The sequence below is a fragment of the Numida meleagris genome, chromosome 21 (assembly GCF_002078875.1).
Source record: "Numida meleagris isolate 19003 breed g44 Domestic line chromosome 21, NumMel1.0, whole genome shotgun sequence".
NCBI classification, from domain to species: domain Eukaryota; kingdom Metazoa; phylum Chordata; class Aves; order Galliformes; family Numididae; genus Numida; species Numida meleagris.
In genome coordinates, this window is record NC_034429.1 from 530,152 (window position 1) to 549,356 (window position 19,205).

Genomic DNA, 19,205 nt, shown 5'->3' on the forward strand with positions numbered 1-19,205 from the left:
CTAGCCTAAGTCAGCAAAGTGCAGTGCAGTTTACTTAAATGCTGGCAAAGTTAAGATAGACAAGATGGCATCTGTGTAACAAAATTGGACTTGTTCTCAACTGGGACTCAGCTATAAAAAGTGAAATTATTTGTCTGTGTGCCCACTTCCTCTCAATATGAAAATGAGAGACAACCTCAGGCTATTTATGCACCTACTGCTGTACCGTGAACAAGAATAACACTGAATTTCCAGGGAAAATAGACCTGAAAATGCAATGAAATACAGGTGCAAACATGTATCTTACCTTCTTGAGGTTTCTTCAGTTACAAGAGTAGCTTTTGCTTCAATTCTGTATTCAAAGTAGCTATCACGAAATGATCATATATAGAACATAGGATTCTTCTAAATCATTTGATTTTTAAGATAACAGTCAATATCATCTTGAAGATTAAGCGTATAAATGCCTCAAGGCGGAGCCAGTTTCCATATATACTTCCTATTGCAGATAGCTGAATTTTTACTAGGACTATTCTGCTTCTAATCTCCTTTTTCATCGTCACTCTCTTGGAGAATGATCCAGTGAGAATAATTTAACTACAGCTGATTGAACTTGCCTTCATTTCTCAGTAAATCAGTTTTACTACCTTCATTCCGTGTGACATCACCTGAACTCAGGCCTAGTGTATCTCTGATGGAACTGTGTAACCACTCCCACCCCACACAAATATATACAGCATTTTACTTCCAAGCAGCACTAATGGAGCCCTTTGTATAAAACCGTTATAAAAGCCTCGAGAATATAGGTAGGGGCAGGGGATCATCATTTTGTGTGATAGTACCACTACTGCTATCAGAGACTGAAACAAATTCAAGCAGACCCTTTTACATTTGTGTTTTTCTTTATCTCCTCATTACTCAGCAAAAAGATGACTTTTTTTATCAGGACTTTATCAGGACTAGGGTGTGTCCAACTGTCAGTTATCCTGTACTAGATTATCATCAGCAAATATTTTTCATTTTCTCATCTATGTTATGTTGCCTAGCATCCAAATACTGATGTGTGAACATTAGAAATCCGCCTTACATGGCACTGATCTTTCTTTCCAAACTGACTGCCTATGCTTACATGTCCATACCAAATGTCTGATCTTGTGAAAAATCTGGATGCCCCTTGGTTATCACTGGTACAGAATTTGCTGTGTGTTATGAAAAGGTGGCAGCGATTTAGTCATTTGAAAATAATCATCCCTTCACAGGTAGAAAGGCCACAGATGTGTTCTAGATTGGAATCAGAAAAATAAGCTACTTATGATTCCAGAGCCCTATCCCACTTTGCAATCCTAACAATCCCAGGCTAACATCAAGCGTCATTTGTCATCTCCATCATTCAGGAAGCATTTGCCATAATGCTTGTGACATGAATATTTATCAGCAAAGTGGGACCATTAAAATTTCTGAGTCAGACAAATTAATCGAGATTACAGAGTGAGTCAATGCAGAGCCAGAAATAGCATTCAGAAGTCCTGACTTTCAGACCTGTTCTCTAACCACTGCACAGGTTCCTTAAGGCAGCTGAATGACGTAATTCATGCTTGTAAAGTAATTGAATCCTTGGATGGAAAATGCTATGACAATAGCTAAGGTGGAGGGACAAAAAGCCACATGATCATAGAAGAGGAACAGTGGCTGTAAACTTCTGGGAAAGGCCTTTTGTGCAAGAGAAAGGTTTTTCTTCTAGAAAGCCTCTAAGTCAATTCAAGTCAAACACGTAACGAGCCACCTGATTATCTCCTAAGAGCTGAGCCAAACTAATTGCAGTTTTATGCTCATGGCTCCAAGGTGTTTTACGTCCACCCACCTCTTTGGTAACATTTTGCCTCCTAGTGGAGAATACCAATATAGAAGTCTCTGCTTTTTCTTGTGAAAGAAAAATAGATGAATTGTTTGCAAAAGGCAGAGATTCTTAGAATTCAAAGGTAGACTGTACAGAAAATCCATGCTGTTTCTTGGTTCTGAGCTGTATCATGCTAGAAAGAAATGCCTGCTGTTTCTATTCCAGCCACTACTATGACTTCTACCACTTAGTCCTTTCTCTGTAAACCCAAACCTTCCATACCAGGTTAAAGAAGGTATTTGCTGTGAGTGAACAATGGAAACTATTCAAGACACTGGCAGTCATTACACAGCAACCTCAGCTCCACACACCTCTCCCCACCTCAATTCTATACATCAATAGTCCAACTTGTAACAGCTAATTATGTGGGAACGGGCAAAAGGAAACACCTCCTACTGCTCAGTCTAAGTCAGAAGTTATGGTGGGAATGCCAGAGATGAAGAAATGAAGACATGAAATCCAGTGCACAGGAAATTACTGCTTCTAGCTATGTCACCCCTATGACTCCCCAATTCCACAGCAGAGAACAATTAATGAGTCCTCTACCAGGCAGCGGCCTCTCTCCAGGAGGAAAAAGGTACCAATTTCTGCTCATCAACACCAACTCTTTGCTCTTCCAAGGTAGGCTGAGAAAAAGAGAGAATATATTTAAATTTAGGACAACTGAATTGAAGCTACAGCCCTGCCCCAACAGAACATTGAGCAAGAAGTAGGATGTTGCCACATTCAACACATTTGAAGGCATTAGCAACTCCTCAGCAGAAAAGCAGCAAAGGGACTTCAGCCACAGAGCTTGCCTGCACCTCAGCCCTGTACCAGTCAGATAACAACAGGCTGCATGTTAATTGCTGGCAGTATCACTGTGGTCTGAAGTATGGTTGTCGTTCTGCAGATGCTAAGCACCTAAGTGGCAGTTGTGAGCACTTTGGCAGTATCAAAGCCTTCAAGAGGGACACTAGGGAAGGGAACAGCTGCACTGGTTGCACTGGGAACAGAGAGAAAGCACGAGAACAGAGCAGCTGCTTTCCTCTAACTGTACATGATGGAGGAGGGCAGGATTGCCATAACACCCACCCACCCTGTCTGGCAAGCTCTCCAGGCTAAGGCCCAGAAATAACAGCGTAGAACCTAGCAAAATGGGGTACTATTCAACATGCAGGAAGAAAGATGAGTAATTTCAAAAAATGCCTGTAAGCAGAGAAAAGGGATGGGAAGAAAGATAAAAAGCAACCTGACAAAATGTATTCTATGCATACTTTTATTAATAAAATATAAGATTTACAGCATATGTCAATGGACAGTGTGTTTAGAGAAGTATCTAGTCGGATAGCATGACACCAAAGTCAGTAGCTGGTTTTGTTGAGGATAGATTAAACCTCAAGCAACATGCCAGAGATCACCGCTACTGATGAAAACAAAAGTATTTCCCAAGACTAGCTTTAAAATTCCTGAAACCCAACAAGCACAGCTGAGGTCCAAGAGGCAGTTCTGCTTGAATGTAGTATTGCTAGAAGGCTGCACTGTCATCTACGTGAAATCTACCTGTTCAGTTCTGTCTTTGCATCCCCACTGCTGTGTCTGTGCAGCTTTTCATGTATTCAGTGCATCATCCAGGATATACAGATACACATGTAAAAGCAGCAATCTTGCTATCACAAACCTCAGTATTCCCAGAATAACAATTAAACCTTCTTTGCGAAAACGGAGATGAATTTTTACCAGCTCTGTTGCTGAAGCAGTGCCTGATTTCCTCTTTGCCCTTGTGATAAGGCAATGAATAAACGCTGGGCCTGATCCCGTGAAGCACCTCTATGCACGACGACCAACAAGTTGTTTCCTTAACTGCTAGCAAGTATCATTCACCCATTGGAAAACAGCTGCTGTTCCTGGGGCAGTTACTTTTTTTTTTTTTAATAAAAAAACAAAGGCTAACAGGTGAAATATGGTAAAATCCTTACAAAGGCTCATGGTCAGGCATGCATGTTACAAGACAAATACTGTATTTAAGAGAACCAGATCTAATATTATAATCTTTACATTTTCAAACCACTGCACAAGGACTTAAAGAAATTAAAGTATGGTTGCAAGTGTAGTCTTGTTAACAATCTCTAACCCAGCCATAATTTTACAGCAGAAACAGTATCTTAGTTGATCAAATAATTGAGGCATTATCATTACCATCTATAACTAAGCCATAGAAATAATTTAAATCTAGGTAACTGAAAAGTGAAAATCCTCCAAGTCAAGGTAAGTTCACTACGACTTTAAGCTTCATTCTGAACACCTCCTTGAAGGAAGAGTAAACCTAAAAGCACAATTAGCAAAAATATCTGGAGGTAAAAACTCATGAGCCTTATAAAGCATCAGTATCTAGTTCATCTTTGGATAAGCCTTATTTGCTGAAGAGTTTAAATCTCTCAAATAGCTATGAACACTTATTTCATGCAGCTTCTGTACTCCACGTATTTTCTGATCATTGCACCATTTAACATTTCTGTAAGTGCAATAACTTTGCAAAGCCAAAAGCCAGAAGAAACACTTGCATGGTAAAACTACATTTCCACTCAGTTACTGATAGCAATAAGATACAGAAAATAGAGCATCTCAGAATGCAGTGTAGTAGTTATCTATGTCATCACTTGTTATTTTGAACTACATAACATCATACCGCTAGACAAGAATTCAAACAACTTGTTAAAAAACCACAGGGGACTTTGTACTCTAAACAAGGCATTAAAGGTATTGTATCCTAAAACAAGGCATTAAAGAAACCAGGATGAAATGAAACGTTAAAAAGTGAGTCCCATAATGTAGATTTTTTAAACCTGCCAATTCTATTCCCGTTCCAGCTTAAGCAATAGTTTAAGAAAAAAAAGAGCTTTTAAGGACACTGGAACAGTACCTGGTCTGTTCAGATAATGGCAAAATCTGACAGTAGTTCGTGATTTGGAAATGGAAGTGGTCAACACATACTAAGGCTGGTATTATTGTCATTCATGAATGAATGCAGATACTTGTGAAATCCCTCCCTCTCTTCGTTCCCATTAAAAATAATTAATACTGGTTAAAATCATTACAAAAAACATCATTTTATTTTCATGCATCTAAGGTAAAACACAGAGTATTTGTATAAAGAGGTAGATTAAAAAAAGAAAACAGATTCTCCATTCTTTGTCACTTTTATTCAGTAGTTTGTTTTTTTTTTTCTCTCCTTATTTTCTTTTTTTTTTTTTTGGTGCCAGACATGGCAAGGAGTGATTACAGTCAACTGTTTATTAAAACATTTGTTGCAACACAGACCCCCTTTACCACTGACCCCAAACGGACCCATCTCATGTGCTTTATTTTGTGGTTTTTTTTTTTTTCCTCTATACACCACCACCAGGGCTAGGTGGAGGGGGATGAAAGGGAAAGGGGGAGTCCAGGAAGCCAGAAGGAGGAATGCTACAAGCCACAGCAAGAATGAGCTGTATTTAATAAAAAAAGGGGGCCACAAATGATACAGTAATGAGGTTACACAATTAAATCCCATAGCATGATTGAAGGCTTTCCCTGTGTTTGACGTCATCACAATGGAAGGCATAAAAAGTGGAGTAAACCGATGTTGATACAGTCCAATCTAGTCCATTAGGCAAGATGGTGCAAGTAGTCATTTAAATTAAAAAGTGCCCTATCCTCACCTAAATGGCTAGCAGACATGGAGAACTCCGTGACACATCAGCAGAGCTTTCTCCATGTAGCTATAAAAGTGTGTTGTCATATGGCACATTTTTAAACACTGGAAAGGGGTGCCATAATGGACCTCTCATTCTCTTTCGTTTACAGGTACAAATGCTAGATTCAACTATTTCAACTATGCAGGAAGTGGACTCTTCAGTTAGGAATGCCAACCCTAATTCATTTTGTCTTGAAATATATACAAGTTGTTTGTAGTAGCTACAGCAATGATGTTCTCCTTAGGATGCCAGGCCGTGTGTAGAATCTTCTTGTTGAAGTCTAGGCTGTCAACACTAATTTCATCCTTCTTTCGCTTACCGCTCGCACACACTTTACGTGGCTTCAAAACCGTACGGGGTTTATTGTTTTCCCGTGATGCCTCTAAGGTGATGTCTCGTTTTGTGTTTCTGTCAAACATTCTGAAGAAGTTGTTGTAAGATCCTGTCATGACAATGCTGCAGAGAAGGTGAAGGAAAGAAAGAACAGTTTAACTGAAAATAATCTCTGTTCAAATTCTGCCTCTATTTACTAAGGCAATTCTCAATAATCCAATGTTACAATGTCAGCTGATTCAAAGCTAATATACATATATCAAAGTATTTATCTCAAATACTGGGATAGTAATTATAAAAATACCATCCAAGCTAGTCCAGGAATAAAAGCAAACATATTTGAGGCCAGATTTGAGGCTTCAGGCAGTCTCTTGTTTTGGTAACAACTTGGAAAAGTCTTACATACATATAGAGAAGCATTAAACTTACCTGTCCGATCCATTCCAGCAGCATTCAAATTTGTCAAAAATGCAATCGTTTTCATACAGTGAACAAAGCTTACTTCTGAGGTATTCATGCACCTGGGAAAAAGTTAAAACAATTAATACTGAGCATGACAAACCTGTAAAATCAACACCAGAAATAGTGTTCCAAGACCAATTCTGTGTCTGACACAGTGCTTAAATCCTATTCGCAAGAACATACATGGCCCCCTCCTTTGATAATACAAATAAAGAGCGTTAATGTATTCTGCTCTAGAGATCTTTCATAAATGAACTTAAATAACAGTGAGTTAGTGGGGGGGCGGGGGGAGATGAGCCCCACAAGCTGGCAATTCTTTCCCTCTCTGAGTGGTTGCCTCACAACCATTACAGAAATTTGAATGTGTCTGGCAAACTTGGCTTCTTTGTACAAGTCATGTTTTGGTGACCTGTGATCTTCCTATGGATGATGAAGAGGATCCCTTCGAAAATTTTCTTATAAAAGTAGCTTGAAAACCCAGCAACTGTCAGTGCTAGCTAAAAACCTTTTCTACAAAGCAAAGGTTTTTTGCCTGGCCATAGCGATTTACAGACAAAAATCTAACAGCTACCTCAGGGCTAGCAGTAAGACTGTGTCTGTCACAGTTTTAACTTCTAGCTTCTAAAGTGTTCACCGAGTACCTGGTATGTTTCCACAGGTCTGTTCTCCATATTTAAATCCCAGATCTTCACTGACAGATAATCTCTAGTCATCATGTAACGACCGCTATGGCTAAATTTGACATCAGATATGGAAGAGATGATTTCAGAGAAAAATGATCTGTTGCTAGGATCTTCTGGTTCTTCAAACACTGCGGAGAAGTAAAGCAGGCATTTCAAGAGGTAAGTTTACATCTCTCCCAATACAAGATACACCAAATTAGGTTCTTTTTTTTTTTTTTAATTAAATAGACTTGCCAAGTCAGGCTATAATACCTTACGTATCATAAAACTCTCTTTCAAAGGTTTTATGTAATTGCTATATTTGGAAATACTCTGAAATGTTTTATTGTCATTGCAAATCAAGGTTAACTTCTAAATAAGCCAACTGCTTGGTAGTATTTGGAGGCTTCATTCACATCTGTAAGACTTCTGGATTCAAGTGCAGAACAAACACACTCAGCCAGTATTTGAGCTGCTGAAGTCTGCAAGAAGTTATTCCTAGCCCTACTGTCTAGGCACGCTCCTCAGCTTAAGCTGCTCGTGATTTTATTCTCTACTTTTATTCTAGCAAAATAGGAATCTAATTTTAAGACTCAGATTTTTGGTTTACGATTTTCTTAAGATACTACAGCAACCCTATCTAAACATACATCACACACAATTTACTGCTCAGTATTTTAACCACTATTCGCTGTTTAACATTTTACTACATACTTACTGGGTGCTTAGTTTCATCTAGCAGCAAGATACCACAGTCCACAAAAGACAAACACTGCAGGCCAGAACTTACATTTCGAATGTCTGTCACAGAGCGCTGACGCTCTCATATCACAGAGACGAATCGTCCCCTTACTGCTGCTGTATACAAATGTATTGCAGCTGTTTGGGTGGAACTCTGCAGCTGTTATCACCTCTGTCAGCTCTTCCATGTTGGCAGGCTTAATATCTACAATATCTAAACCATTCTGTTAAGGAATTTCCTCCAGTTTCCACAACATATTTTTCAGTTTAAAGGTATTCAATAATTCATCAAAATACATCTGAAATAGCCAAACAGAATTAAAACAAGCCAACAAAAATACAAAGGGAAAATAATGCTTGAAATCTGGAAGCAGGACAAGACTTCGAAGCCAAAGCCATGCTACACAAACAGCTCATGAAATATAAAACCTTTTTTGTATTTTGTTCCCACCGAATAAAACAATGCACAAAAAGATACTAAAACTTCTGTCTGTAATTTCTAGGTGCCACAAGTTAATCCGCAAGTCATCTGCAGATAAGTATGTTTCATAATCGCTATTAATGGAGATGGAATTGATGTGATACGTGTGAGCATTGGCAAATATTCTTCGTGGACTAGCTTCAACCATGAGGTCCATGGGCCTAAATACTGGCACCTGCAAAATACATAGCAATCAAAGTTTGAATTGTAAATGTATTAAAGACATTAGCCCTTCCAGTGCTTCAACACACCAAAGCTCATTAAACCATCTTAAAATCAGCTCAGGAGTAACTATGCCTGCAAAACTGCAGGCAGAGAAATAGAGTTCCAGCAGACAACACCCAGAGCATCACAGAAGATGTGAAGTGAACCATGTGGGGGGGGCACGCACTCACTGAGCCACGTCCCAGCTCACAGGAGCTCAGGAAAGAGAATACCTCTCCAATGCACGTTCACCTGGCCTCAAATGGAAACAGTGATGGCCAATTCATGGGGGAACTACTCACCCGTAGTGTTGTAACTGTAGTAGGATCTCTATATCGTCCATCTTCCTCCTTTAAATTATAGCCCTCTGGTCTTTTGTCCCTTTCGCTGATTTTCCATAATTTTATTGTTTTATCTGAAATTAAACAGCCACAGCTGCAAATCAAAGCTCTAGCAATGACACTAGCCTTCACAGTTGATGCACTTTAACACAAAGCCTTCAAACAAGACAAGACCACCTACGCGTACAAAAAAGACAAGAAATACTCGGAGAAACGGAATTCATTTGGATATAAATTTTGCTTCATCTCAAAATTACACAAAGAAAACAAGACAGGATAAGAAGAATTAAAAAGACCTCCTCCACAGTTTGTTCTTTTAAGAAAGTTAGAGCAAGTTTCAGTTCGGATCGTTATGAATGACTAATCTAAGCACTCACACAGTTCTACGCACCCTAATAGCCAACCCATGCAACAATAGGTTATGCAAAATTAATATGAAGTCATCACTTACCATTTGTAGACAATAAAAATTGAGCAGCATTTTTCTGGGGTAACCACCTAATTTTGTTGATCTTCTCTTCAATTTCTAAACTTTTCAAGTAGTCAAACTCTGGTTCATGGCTTTGAAAGGTACTGTAAACATTGTATTCTCCCCTACTGTGAGACTGGGTTTTGTTCTAAAAAGAGAATTAAATGATCAAGACAGGTTTGCAACGTACAGAGTGCTTTGCAAGGCTGTAGACAGAAGCCAGAACTAGATACTTTAGCAGTGCACCTATGTATCTTGCTGCATACTAGCATAAAAGCTGGGTAAGATTTCTGCACTCCACCACTGCCTGAGCTAGATTTGCTGCAAGTATCCTTTGCTGTAAAGTTTGCCTTATCTTAACAAGTCTGCAGATCACACTGAAGAAGGATCATCTCTACTGCAAGAGCTTCCGAGTTTCTACCTTTAAGCAAGTATCAGTGATAACTCAGTTATGGCAGCAGCTCAATTCCTGAAGTTACCAGAAATTCCCTTCAGTCACGTGAATTACACATCTACAGCAAGTCTATACTCATTCATTCTGAGCAGCTGAACCTTTGAACTAACATCTCACCTAAGCATTCTAGGTATGAACACAAGTTCAAGTTTTCATCTGATTAAAGACAAGAAGTCTATCGTTCCCTCATCTTTCGTTTTCTCACCTTTTGTTTAAGGAGGAGATTTCCTCAAGCGAAACAGTCACCTGTAAGACAAATCTATTCTGCACTAAGTTAGCCTGTAGGAATTTCATGGTTTGCCTTACATGTCACCTCTACAATCAGCTCCACATTCCCTGAAAACTTTTCATCTGTGTAAGAAGTTTTATTCTTCCTCCTCATTCTGAAGGGAAGAAAAAAATAATGACATCTCTCATGAATACATCCTTGCTAGCACAAGTCACAACTGCAGCTGGCACCTTAAGGATGGTGGAACTGTTTGGAACACTGAAAAAACCCCAAACTTGAAAAGACTTCTCATCTTTCTAAAAGCTGCGTTTCAGACAGGGGCTTTCCAGCTCTAATACTGCACTGCAGGAATGGAACCTAACATCTCCTCCAATGGGTGACAGGACTGGAACCTTTCCTGTTCCACCCCTTTCGAGAGGTTGCACCGTCAGATGCCTTTCCTATGAGATGTTCTTGACTAGAAACTTCACTTCTCCTGTGCATCTCATGTTCATTTAATCCCTTAATATGTCACTAAAATATGCTTCTCGATAGGATCATAGCTAGTCCACATTTGTCATATTCCCTGCAGCATTGTCTCTTGCTTCATACCCCTACCTTAAATGGTTGTCAGGAATTCTTAATTTTTTTTTCAATATGCTTATGGGGAGGGGAGAAGGAAAAATTGAAAAAATGCCTTAGAAATAGAACTTGGCACTAGAACGTTGTACCACACCTACCAATTATACTGGCTTTCCCACCCTAGAGAATGGAAGAAACTTTGTTCCAAGTTTCAGTTAGACCTAACAAATTAAGCTGGGTCTCTGCATTCAATGGACAACTTCTAAAGTCAACCTGTTGAGTTTTAGGAAATTCTGGTCATGATTCAGTGACCTTTCCTTCAACTCCACACTTACTATAGTGATTCACGCTTGAATATACTTCTTGTGTATTCTGTTAAAACTCCACAGAACTGGAGTATGTAACATCAGCAATGCATGAATTCGATCCCTGGGATTTAAAGCCAAATTTAAAGCAACAGATAGTCTCATGGCACTCCTAAAAATCAAAACAAGAAGAGGTGTTGGCCCAAGTGCCTTATGTTAAATTCCAATTTCGGCAATTGCAGGCGGCCTACGCAAATTCCGCCTTCAGTTTCAATTAGATACAGTATTCATTTCCTGCCTGGGAGTTATGTAAAGTCACTTGCTTCACTAGGCAGAAGGGCTGACAAGTTCCAGCCCAGAGATGGCAGCAGCTCAGCAGTGGGTGAAGTTGCACAAGCCTGTGAAACTCGAGCGCTTGTGTTTTTAGAGGCTGTCTTCCTGTATACATGGTTTGTAATGCACTCTGATGAGAGATGGCACTTAAATCCAACCAAAAGACTTAAAGCGACGATCTTGTAGACAGTGTTACATACCTACCTGCCCTAGCCAGTAACCTATTTCAGCCTTTACGTACTTTGAAGTAAACGGATCTATAAGGTATGTGAGCAAACTAAAACCCCAAGTTTATGCCTGATCACAAACCACACAGTAAGGATACCCTGCACACTGCGTTCATCACAAGCTCAGGCCAAAGAGGCTAGTCAGCCAGGAGTGCCCCACTAGATGGCACCAACTGACCAAAGAGATTTATGAGCAAAGGCAAGCTACTGCACTCCAGCTGCCTGCATACCTGCAGCAGAAAGCAACCCGCTCTGGGGAACTGTGGTTTTTAAATTTTAACTGCACAAAACAATAAGGAAAGAAGTAGCAGCACGACCTTTCCAGGCAGCGAGATGGCAGAGTGCCATCTCAAAGCGCCTTCTTTTCCTCCCCCTTCAGTAAATTCTCATCAGGTCAACTTCTAACTACAGACTTAAAATAAAAGTGGGAAAGCTGAGGTGGAGTGTTTTGAGATAAGAGTAGAGACCCCTTCCTGGCATCAGACAAGTTGTCACTAGAACTCTACAAAGACCAAAAGAACAAGCATAAAATGAAAACACACCCTTAATTCTGTAACGTAAAGCAGCTAGTTACAGCTCCCTGTGCTGGGAGAGCTTCTGCTTGGTTGGTTCTGTGTTAGGTTGTTGGTTGCTTTTTTGGTTTGTTTTCTTCTCCCCCTCATTTGTTTTCAATTCTTCTTCAAATGTCATCTTTCATATCCAAGAGATAACTAGGTGGATTCTGTTTTTAGCAGGTTTTTCCCCCTCTCTAATTTTAGTATGAGCTCAGCTATTCACTGCATAAGCTTGGAAATAGAAAATCTAGCTTCAAGCTTGCATTCTAACATTTCTGCACAAAAATAATAAGTAGTGGAAAAATATTTAGTTATCTCTATTGAAAAAAAACCAGATTGCTTTGGTTCCCAGGTAGATTAATAACAAACCTTATCACTGCTCATATGCAAATATTGATTGCCTATTTTAACACTGATATGCTAACTTCCAGTATTAGAGAGATGCCAGAGTTAGTGACCTGTTATCCTCTGAAGATCAGGTAACAGCAAACAGATTTTGCATTACTTTGCTGAGAAACAGAAGCAAGTCTGTACAGGACGTGCCTTTCCAACTCAGGTCTTAGGGAAATATAGTGATTGTGCATAAACATCTGAAAGCTATCTAAGGACACGTGTAAAGAAACAAGCTTACATTCTAGAAGAAGAGATGGAGGAATTCTGTACCTGATGCAGAGATGGGATGCATCAGTGAAAGCATATCTCACAGGGGGACAAAAAGCTGTAGTCAGTACATTTACAACACAAAATGAAAGTAAATACACTGGGTGCAGCAACCCAAACGTTTATATTGAGAAAGAATAATGCAGACCCACCCACAAACTGTGGAGAAAACATTTGTTAAGGTACTGATGTATGTAAGATATGCTAAAAGGAGTCAAACTAAAGTCTACTTTTCTTCCGTGTTTTCCACTGCTGTACTTTAAGTCGTACACTAAATAGTACCACAAGTCCTGTTCTGTGTAAGAGACAAAGCAGCCAGTCAGTTTAAAAGCTAACTTCAGATGTGAACAAAATTACTGCAGACATGGAGAAAAACTAGCTCGAGTTCCAGAGCAGCACGAGGGATGCAGCCAAACAGTTTTAAAGGAAAATTCCCCTCCAGCACTAAGACTTGCATAAGATACATTTTAACTAGCACGAAATCCTAGATCTTGGTAAGAAATCAATGTTGACAGAACCTTCAACTATTTTACCTGATTGATATCAAAATGGAAAAGGACATCTTAGGTCACAGTTACATACTCATTTAAGGGCAATTCTTATTTCCCCAACTACAGTGAAATCTGAAAGAGTAATCACAGCCAAGCAGAGCACTGTAACATGATGAATTTTAGCTTCCCCAAGGTCTTCATGTGTCCTCCCCTTCCTTCCCCCCGCAACTTGAAACACTGTCTAAACCACAGCTGAAGGCCACAATCTTAAAATTCAACTGATTGCTAAGGGTGTCACAGCTTTCACTAATTCCCTTACTCTTAAATTTCATTATTTTTAATCACTTATTGCACAAGCATGCACCTTCAGAGAAGTATGCCATAAAAGTACACACCTTCCCTTTAAAAAGGAAAGTGAATGGAAAGAGAGGAAAATGTTACACTTCTTTAATTAACCACTCACCTCCTGCTCCTGTTGAAAGATGACAACTCGCCCTCCTTTGTCTCCTGTTGCTAACAACTCTCCAGAATGGTTAAATTCTACTGTAGAAATTATATCCGCTGTGTAGAAACAAAAACAAAGCCCGCATGTTAGCAATGCCTCTAAGCACCAAATGGTCAAGAAAGTTGTGACTATAGGTAAAAAAAAAAATAGAATACTTCAATTGCCTTATGCACACAGTATGAAATATAACTAGTTGCTCCTTTACAAACACAGAAGCTATTTGCAAAAGTTATACCTCTGAAAACCAGTCACTAGATCAGTGAGAGGTTCAGGATTTACATAGTTACTTCTCAGAACTGTTTTTCCTGTTAGGAAAGCACTCCAAGGTAAGTATAGAAACAGATTTTCAGTATGTATCTAACACCGGTGAGGATCCGTGCCTACAGGTATTTCTACAGTTTCTCCCTTCTCCTAAAGGAATGGGACACAAGCACTACCCACCTGATTGCACAGCTGGTTTTTATTGAGGACTGCTTGTTTTTGAGAACTTAAGGGAAAAAGCTACTAGGGCAGAGACATTCAGACCTGAGCATCTAAGGAATGCAAGGATGGGGGACAAACAGCGAGAGTTGGATCTAAGCTTAACACAATGACTCAAAAAGCTGAATACCTCTTCTGGATGAGCAAGCTTTACATTGCCACACATTCTCATGCGGAGTGCTAAAATTAGATGGCGGATATACATAGACAAATGAAGTCCTATCTAACATTGAATTAATCTTGTTTGTGAAGCAAAAAGATAGAAGGATTAAGGACGACATTCCAGCTCAAGCACAACAACTCGTGCTCTCAAACACACCCACACCCCACAGTACTTCCAAATACTAGAATCAGAAGCCGGACCATCCTTTGAGCAACACCAGACTGCTGTGTTGTAACAAATGTACGTGAGCTTTCTGCAGAAGGAGGTACCTAAGGTTTTTACACATGCAATTCATGCTATTGCACTTCCATGCCAGTCTGTGGTAGACAAACGTGTCTATCTTTCTTACTGGATAGTTTCTCCATTCTGTGTTTTAGAGTTAAAAAAAAAAAAAAAGAAGTCCAGTACCTGCTCTACAAACCACAAGCCACTGCTAAACACCAGGTCACGGATCTCAAGACAGCATTTTGAAGAAGTGAAACATGTAAGATTTTCCTCTTATTTATTTTAATAACAAAATGAAACTTACATCATTCCCCGGCTGCCTTAAACACACGGGCGGTGGCCTCTGAGGACATCAGCAAGCTGTTCTTTAATAACTGCATTACACAGCAGCTCCGAGCACCCTGCAAATCTGTCTGGGAACTGCACAAAGGAAACGCAGCCCAGACAAGCAGGCCAAACCCCACTGCAAAATCCTCCGAGGTAAAAGATGCAGAGTCAGAAGCTTGGCATGAAGCTCAGTCTGCCACACAACAAGGCACGAACAGGAGCCTATCTTCACGGCCACAATTAAGTGGCATTGCTGAAACAAACAGGCCGAGCTTCCTCAAGAACACCGCGTTAAGAACATGGATGCGATACCAACTTGTGTGTAGGTAAACTGGGATCCAGATCACTCATGGTGCAAAACCTTCAACTGCAGGCACACCAGAACGCATTTTTTCTGCCTACTGCTACTTGGTCCATTCGTGCACATACTTGTGAAGAAGTGATTTCTCATGTCTGTAAGACTTGAAACTGCATAGCATTTAAATGAAGATGTGCCCCTCGGTATCTACCTTTCAGGTTTGCAGAAAGAAGTGCAAACCAAACTAATTTTGACTATACCACGCAATGCAAACCTCCTTGCTGCAATCCACTGACAGAAGGAGACCTTAAAGGAGTCAGTGATATTAGGAAATCTAACTCACCTCTTAATACAGACAAGTTTACAAACTATGACCATTTTGAAAAGCATTCAGAAACAACACTGCAAGCTAAGCCAGTCTTAGAGCAGATAATCCAACACTTTATCATCAGATCTAAGCATGCATATGGAAGGAGAACACAGAAATTTTCTTTGAAATCTAGCATATATATCTAAGAACATATTCAACTTCAAGTTTTGCAAGGTGAAAAGCTTGAAGTTTGAAGCCTTGCAATCTATAGCAAGAACAACCAGAAGTTTAAATGCATCTTTTGCATTTATTTTAATTTTTAAGATCATCCAAGCTGGAGATCACTGATCTCCAAATCGATGCAACTCCTGCTTTGCCTACAGGCTCACGTGCACGAAGCTCCAGCAGAGAACAAACTTCCAGTGCTCTCATCCCCCGCCCTCCAAAAAGCACAGCAGGCTCAGGCAGTGCTGACACAACTCCACACTGATCAGTTCTATGCAAAAGATATTTCCGAGCACTTGGACCAATGTAGTATTCAATTCAGAAAAAAAAATACATTCCCTCTCAGCAATCACAACAGGAAAAGTCATCTTCTAAGCTCGAGATACACCTATAGAATTTTACGTGCCTTCAGCACTGTAAGCTTGGGCTGCTCGCTCTCCAAGGACAAAACAAACGTGCTAACGAAGGAGGCAGAAAAAGGCTGCCTCACACTAATCCCACAGCAGGGCTGAGATGCATATTTATACAAAGTCAGCACTGAAGAGCAAAGCAACCAAATCATGCATTTTAAATCCAATAACTCACCGTTAAGACTATCGTATTCCCATACCTTGGTCAAAGACAGAGACAGACATCAAGGCACTGGTGTTGAACTGGGCGGATTTAATAGTGTTTGAGAATTGACAGGGGAAGCATTTCATCTTCCGCAGCGCACCGATCCGCCTGTGTATTTTCATCTGTATTAACACCCTTGTTGCCAGATAAAATCAATGTTATCCTTCGCTTTTCAAGCGGTAACTGTAATTCCCGTGACAGTTCCGCGTAGGGTTGGTTTTTAGTCTTTCGATGCTGCAACGGGCAAGAGAGCGTGTACAGACCGCTGCCTGCTCCCTGCCTCCTCCCTTCCGCGATGCTGTTTTGTGTTGCGGTCTCTAGGTGGGAGTCGTGCAAACACAGAGGGCTGCTCTCACTGCCCAGGAGCCTGTACATGATCCCTGCTGAACGCAAACAGCTCTAGGGAGAAAAACCCGAGGGAGCAGATGCATGCAGTGCCCTAGCACCGCTAACACCCAATGGCTTTTGGAAATTGATGCGCTCCATGTTTACTGCTGACGTCACCTGAACGCCCTCCTCTTCAAACACCAGACTGTCAAAGAGAAAAAACCACCATGACCTTATCTGATAACCACACCCCCACAGGATACAGCTCCATCAGCATTATCTATTAAGAGACTTGCATGAAGCTACGAATACATACGCAGTACCCAAACCCTGAGGGATGTTTCTCCTCCCCCCAAGCATTTTAAGACGTCTCAGACACCAGGATGAAGCGTGACATTTCAACTGCTGCCATTTCAGAATGCTACAGCACAGCATCAAGCACACAGGACGAAGACACCCCTCTAACAAGACCAAAAAGCAGGACAGGAAAGTGTACTCACCCTATAGTACAGGTATTGGAGGAGCACTGAATTTATTCACTTGGGTAATTGGGGACAGACAGCTCAGGGGTTCACAGTGTTCATAAGTGCACCTCTGCACTGATTAATACAGCTGTCATCTAGCTCCACTTCACAGACACTCCTGATACCACTGTAGACCATTAAATACTTCGAAATAATGGCTTTCACTGATATGAAAGCAAAGGAAGAAGATGCAGAACCTGAAGTCCATTTACTACTGTCATGGCATGTACATCACCAAGGGAAAATGCCACGCAGCACTGACTGAAATGCTACAAACCAGGCACAGAACCACTGTGCAGGTCAATTCCATCTTCCAAGAGGCAAACCACATTAGTGCCAAACTCAGCCAGAGGTCTTAAGCACCCTACAGCAGCATGAGGAAGCTTCTGATTCCTCACCTACTGTCACACACTGGCAGGGCAGTCTGCTTTGCCAGGAATGCTCAAAACCTGACATTTTTCCCTGATACAAGCAGCTACAAGCTGATTTCTTGCAACTGCTTCCAAGGTTACATTTCTTCTGCACATCACCTTTATTTTTACAGGCTGCTCAAAGCTTTTTATGTACAGCATCAGTGATACATCTTCACTTGAACTGTTTCAATAAAAACTGTAACTACCACAAGGTGCACACACTTCGCTAGTCTCAGTAAGAGTAGTTTTGTAGGTATTCCTTTGTAGATGCAGAGACGAGAACCTGAAGCTCTCCAGCTCGCCTAGAACCAAAGGAATCGGAGCAAGGTGTTCGTGGGAGAAGCAGGGAAGGCATTCATCTCCAAGTTCTGGTAACGGTTAAATGTGTTCACAGCTCACCATGTCAAAGGGAGCCATGCCAGAAGCCCCCAAGCAGTTCTTAGCAACAGCAGACATCTCCTGCTGCGTTACTCTTGAGAAGAAAACAGCCACTCACTACAAGCCTGGTTTGTTTCCTAGGGGGCTTCTGACAAGAGTCATCGTGAGTTCAGATTTTCTAGTCGTTACACCAACTTCTGCTATTTTGGGCGATTCACCTTAAAAGCAAGTGACAGGAAGGAATGCTCAGTGTTGTAACAAGTGAATTCAGAGGTAGCTGCAGTACACTAACTGGGTAAATACCAAGCAGACAAAATGGCCCGAAAATTGACTAAAACAATGAGGCCAACATCAAACAAGAACAGAACTAAAATCCTGCACAACATCAAAAAGGCAGGACCCAAGGTCTCAAACCAGGAAGTCCACTTGTTTTAAAAGTGTTTTCAAGTGGGGCTAATACCACGATGATTGCTAAGGCTCCAAAAACTCCAATTCTTGCTTAAAAATGCTCTTCTACAATTGTTTCATTAACAGATTTCACTTTGCTAGTAAACGTATACACAGCTTGAAGCATACAAGTCACATTCGTGTCATTAACATCACATGAATCTTGCTCTGCTTGCAGTCTCCTAACACTCACATGCCAGAGCTGAACCACTTCTGAAATGCCAGAAGAAAAACTGCTCAGTCTGGGTTTGATAACACAAAACCTGTTTCTTGAGAAGCAAAAGGTCCTTACACTCTCAAATAACCCGACTCCAAGACCCAGCATAGAAAGGTAGTCCTGTCAGGCACAATTCAGATGATTTGAAAAACTAAAGCTTATGAAAGATGACCAGTTTAAATGAAAATAGGCAGAACACGTTGTTCTAAAATTGAAGAAATGTATCTGACATCAGAAATGCTGCTTCTTCCTTCTGCTTTAAAGGAAAGCGATGTTTGAAATGAGCAGCTCAGCGACAGAGGCCGAAAAACACTCAGTGAAGGTATCTGAATGCTGAACAAGAATCACAGGTTCAGAACTACGAGCAAGTTTTCTGAGATGTATTTTTTTGGCTGACATTTTCCCACTGTTGACAAGCCTACGGAATAAGGCAATGAAACAGCTTCATCAATTCCAACAAGCAAAAAAAATACTTTAATCCAATGACTTAGGTTCCAGAAGGCCCACTGTGAGCCTGAAAAACAATTCTGTGTAAGAATTTGATTCCAGTAATGGAATAAAAGCTATTTTATTAGTACAGAAGAGGCTATCTATTTTAATGTACCATGAACTTTTTATAAACTCTGCTTATAAAACATGCTTGGTAGGCAAA

At 40.5% G+C, this 19,205-nt stretch overlaps 1 protein-coding gene across 2 annotated transcripts in view; it reads right to left on the reverse strand.

Annotated features, from left to right (window-relative positions):
* The window catches only part of PPP2R2A (protein phosphatase 2 regulatory subunit Balpha), a 38,737-nt gene continuing 24,472 nt past the window's right edge, over positions 4,941 to 19,205 (reverse strand). For both annotated transcript variants that reach the window (XM_021374821.1, XM_021374822.1), the window contains 8 exons: positions 13,563 to 13,660; positions 9,268 to 9,433; positions 8,778 to 8,890; positions 8,269 to 8,446; positions 7,840 to 8,004; positions 7,029 to 7,198; positions 6,355 to 6,446; positions 4,941 to 6,048 (listed from right to left, as the gene is read on the reverse strand). In XM_021374821.1, the coding sequence (XP_021230496.1) occupies positions 5,769 to 6,048; positions 6,355 to 6,446; positions 7,029 to 7,198; positions 7,840 to 8,004; positions 8,269 to 8,446; positions 8,778 to 8,890; positions 9,268 to 9,433; positions 13,563 to 13,660 (1,262 nt within the window). In that variant the 3' untranslated portion in view covers positions 4,941 to 5,768. The remainder of the gene's footprint in view (positions 6,049 to 6,354; positions 6,447 to 7,028; positions 7,199 to 7,839; positions 8,005 to 8,268; positions 8,447 to 8,777; positions 8,891 to 9,267; positions 9,434 to 13,562; positions 13,661 to 19,205) is intronic.